General features: G+C 68.5%; 1 protein-coding gene across 1 annotated transcript; it reads left to right on the top strand.

Moving 5' to 3' along the window:
- Positions 1-1,511: 1,511 nt before the first annotated feature.
- LOC110258774 (spidroin-2-like) lies at positions 1,512-3,326 on the top strand. The gene is made up of 4 exons (XM_021082027.1): positions 1,512-1,804; positions 1,946-2,154; positions 2,231-2,680; positions 2,743-3,326. The coding sequence occupies exons 1-4, from the start codon at positions 1,512-1,514 to the stop codon at positions 3,324-3,326; spliced, it is 1,536 nt and encodes a 511-aa protein (XP_020937686.1).
- Positions 3,327-4,321: the final 995 nt, after the last annotated feature.

Below are 4,321 nucleotides of genomic sequence, written 5' to 3'. Positions count from 1 at the left end.
CCTGGACAAGAGGTTGACCCCGCGGGGCTTTGGGCACGGGCCCGAGTCGCCCGGGACTGCTGGTCGACCATGTGGGAATCGGACCCGAGTGTGATTGGCCTGGAAGAGCTGGTCGAACGCGCGGGCCTTCAGACACGGGCCCGAGTCGCCAGGGACTGCTGGTCGACCCCGTCTGCCCTTGCACCTGGACCGGAGTCGCCCAGCAGGCTTGTCGACACCGCGGGCCCTAGGGCACGGGCCCGAATCACCCCGGACAGCTGGTCGACCCCGCAGGGCATCGGAGGCGAGCGCGATTCTCCCCAAAGAGCTGGTGGAAACAGTGGGACCTTAACTTGGGCCCGTTTCAACGGAGAAAATTGGTAAACCCCGCGGGAAATCAGAGACAAACGCGATTCTCCCCGAACAGCTGGTGGAAACCGTGGGCCCTCAGAACCGAGCACGAGTCCCCGGGGAGAGATGGTCCACCCTGCGGGAACTCGTCCCAGGCCCGAATCGCCCGGGACAGCTGGTCCACCCCGCGGCCCCTCGGACTCGACTGCGAGTCCCCCGGGACTGTTGGTCAACACCGAAGGTCTTCGGACCCGGGCCCCATTCGCCAGGGACACGTGGTCGACCCAGTGGCTACCCGGACCTGGGCCCGAGTCGTGCGTGATAGCTGGTCGACACCGCAGGGTCTCTGACCCAAGCGCGAGTTTCCTGGAACATCTGGTCGACACCGCGGGCACTCGGAGCCGGGCCTGAGTGCTTGGGACACCGGGTCGAACCCGAGGGACTTCGGATCCGGGCCCCAGGCACCCTGGACAACTGGTCGCCCCTGGGGGCCCTCAGACCCAAGCGTGAGTGTCCCAGGAAAACTGGTCGACACCACGGCCCTCGGACCCGGGCCCGTGTCGCCACGGACAACTTGTGGACACCGCTGGCACTCGGGCATGATCCCGAGTCCCCTGGGATAGCTGGTCGAACACTCAGGCCCTCGGACCCAGGCGCGAGGCCCCCCGGACAGCCTGCCGACCCCGTAGGCCCTCGGACCCGGGCCCGAGGCACCCGGGATAGTTGGTCGACGCCGAGGGCCCTCCGGCAAGGGCCCGAGTCGCCCTGGACGCCTGCTCGACACTGCGGGCCCACAGACAAGATCGCGAGTGTCCCGGGACATCTGTTCGACCCATGGGCCCTCGAACCAGTGCCCGAGTCAAGAACTACAGCTGATCCACACCGCGGGACCTCGGACATGGACCCTAGTTGTGCGGGACAGCTGGTGGAACCTGCGGGACCTCGGACCCCGGCCCGAGTCACTCAGGACAGCTGCTCGAACCCGCGGGCCATCGGAACCGGGCCCGAGAGCCTGGGACAGCAGGCCAACCCTGAGGGCATTCGGACTCAAGCACGAGTCTCCGGGGACAGCTTGTCGACACCGAGGGCACTCGGACGTGGGACAGATTCGCCCCGGACAACAGGTTGACCCTGCGGGGTGTTGGGCACGGGCCCGTGTCGCCCGGGACTGCTGGTCGCCCATGCGGGCAATCGGACCCGAGCGTGATGGGCCTGGGAGTGCTGGTCGAACACGCGGGCCTTCGGACACGGGCCCGAGTCGCCAGGGACTGCTGGTCGACCCCGTCTGCTCTTGCACCTGGACCGGATTAGCCCAGGATTGCTTGTCGACACCGCGGGCCCTTGGGCGCGGGCCCGAATCGCCCCGGAGAGTTGGTCGACCCCGCGGGGCAGCGGTGACGAGCGCGATTCTCCCCGAACAGCTGGTGGAAACCGTGGGCCCTCAGACCCGGGCACGAGTCCCCGGGGAGAGCTGGTCCACCCCGCGGGAACTCGTTCCCAGGCCCGAGTCGCCTGGGACAGCTGGTCCACCCCGCGGGCCCTCGGACTTTACTGCAAGTCGCCCGGGACTGTTGGTCAACACCGAAGTCCTTCAGACCCGGGCCCCATTCGCCAGGGACATGTGGTCGACCCAGTGGCTATCCGGACCTTGGCCCGAGTCGTGCGTGACATCTGGTCGACACCGCAGGGACTCTGACCCAAGCGCGAGTGTCCTGGGACATCTGCTCGACACTGCGGGCACTCGGAGCCGGGCCGGTGTCGCTCGGGACACCGGGTCGAATACGAGGGCCTTCGGATACGGGCCCCAGGCGCCCTGGAAAACTGGTCGTCCCCGCGGGCCCTCAGACCCAAGCGAGAGTGTCCCGGGACAGCTGGTCGACCCCGCGGGCTATCCGACCAGAGCGCGATTTGCCTGGAGGTCTGGTCGAACCTGCGGGCCCTCGGACCAGGGCCCCAGTCGCCCAGGACAGTTGGTCGACCCCCGGGCCCTCGGACCTGGGACGTTGTCGCCACGGACAACTTGTGGACACTGCCTGCACTCGGGCAAGTTCCCGTGTCCCCTGGGATAGCTGGTCGAACACTCAGGCCCTAGGACCAAGACGCGAGTCCCCCGGGACAGCCTGCCGACCACGCAGACCCTCGGACACGGGCCCGAGTCACCCGGGACAGCTGGTCTACGCCGAGGGCGCTAGGGCACGGGCACGAATCGCCCTGGACGCCTGCTCGACACCACAGGCCCTCATCATGATCCCGAGTCCCCGGGTACAGCTGGTCGAAACCGCGGGCTATCGGACCAGAGCGTGGTTCGCCTGGGAGGGCTGGTCAACCCCGCGGGACATCGGACTCGGGGGTGAGTCGCCAGGGACAGATGGTCTACACCGAGGGCCTTTGGACTCGAGCCCCAATCGCCAGGGAGAGCTGGTCGACCCCGTGGGCCTTCGAACCACGGCCCGAGTCGTGCGCGACAGCTGGTCAACACCGCGGGACCTCGGACCTGGACGCTAGTTGTGCGGGACAGCTGGTGGAACCTGCGGGACTTTGGACACCGGCCCGAGTCGCACGGGACAGCTGCTCGAACCCACGGGCCATCGGAATCGGGCCCGAGAGCCTGGGACAGCAGGCCAAACCCGAGGGCATTCGGACCCAAGCACGAGTGTCCGCGGACAGCTGGTCGACCCCGAGGGCACTCGGACGAGGGACAGATTCGCCCCGGACAACAGGTTGACCCCGCGGGTGTTGGGCCCGGGCCCGAGTCGCCCGGGACTGCTGGTCGCCCATGCGGGCAATCGGACCCGAGTGTGATGGGCCTGGGAGTGCTGGTCAAACACGCGGGCCTTCGGACACGGGCCCGAGTCGCCAGGGACAGCTGGTCGAACCCGTCAGCCCTTGCACCTGGACCGGATTCGCCCAGGATGGCTTGTCGACACCGCGGGCCCTTGAGCACGGGCCCGAATCGCCCCGGAGAGTTGGTCGACCCCGCGGGGCAGCGGAGATGAGCGCGATTCTCCCGAACAGCTGGTGGAAACCGTGGGCCCTCAGACACGGGCCCGAGTCGCCCGGGACAGCTGGTCCACCCCGCGGGCCCTCAGACTCGACTGCGAGTCGCCCGGGACTGTTGGTCAACACCGAAGGCCTTCAGACCCGGGCCCCATTCGCCAGGGACACGTGGTCGACCCAGTGGCTTCCCGGACCTGGGCCCGAGTCGCGCGTGACATCTGGTCGACACCGCAGGGTCTCTGACCCAAGCGCGAGTGTCCTGGGACATCTGCTCGACACCGCGGGCACTCGGAGCCGGGCCGGTGTCGCTCGGGACACCGGGTCGAATACGAGGGCCTTCGGATCCGGGCCCCAGGCGCCCTGGACAACTGGTCTTCCCCGCCGGCCCTCAGACCCAAGCGTGAGAGTCCCGGGACAGCTGGTCGACCCCGCGGCCCTCGGACCCAGGCCTGTGTCGCCACGGACAACTTGTGGACACCGCTGGCACTCGGGCATGTTCCCGAGTGCCCTGGGATAGCTGGTCGAACACTCAGGCTCTCGGACCCAGGCGCGAGGCCCCGGGAGAGCCTGCCGACCACGCAAGCCCTCGGACCCAGGCCCGAGTCCCCCGGGACAGCTGGTCGACGCCGAGGGACCTCGGGCACTGGCCCGAGTCGCGCTGGACGCCTGCTCGACACCGCGTTCCCTCAGACAAGATCGCGAGTGTCCCGGGACAGCTGGTCTACACGTGGGTCCTCGAACCAAGGCCTGAGTCAAGAACTACAGCTGATCCAAACCGCGGGACCTCGGACCTGGACCCTAGTTGTGCGGGACAGCTGGTGGAACCTGCGGGACATCGGACCCCGGCCCGAGTCGCACGGGACAGCTGCTTGAACCCGCGGGCCATCGGAACTGGGCCCGAGAGCCTTGGACTGCAGGTCCAACCCGAGGGCATTCGGACCCAAGCACGAGTGTCCGGGGACAGCTGGTCGACCCCGAGGGGACACGGACCTGG

The sequence above is a fragment of the Sus scrofa genome, unplaced genomic scaffold (genome assembly GCF_000003025.6).
Source record: "Sus scrofa isolate TJ Tabasco breed Duroc unplaced genomic scaffold, Sscrofa11.1 Contig430, whole genome shotgun sequence".
NCBI lineage: Eukaryota > Metazoa > Chordata > Mammalia > Artiodactyla > Suidae > Sus > Sus scrofa.
Note: the sequence above shows the minus strand (reverse complement) of the source record. Positions and strands in the feature narration are given on the sequence as shown.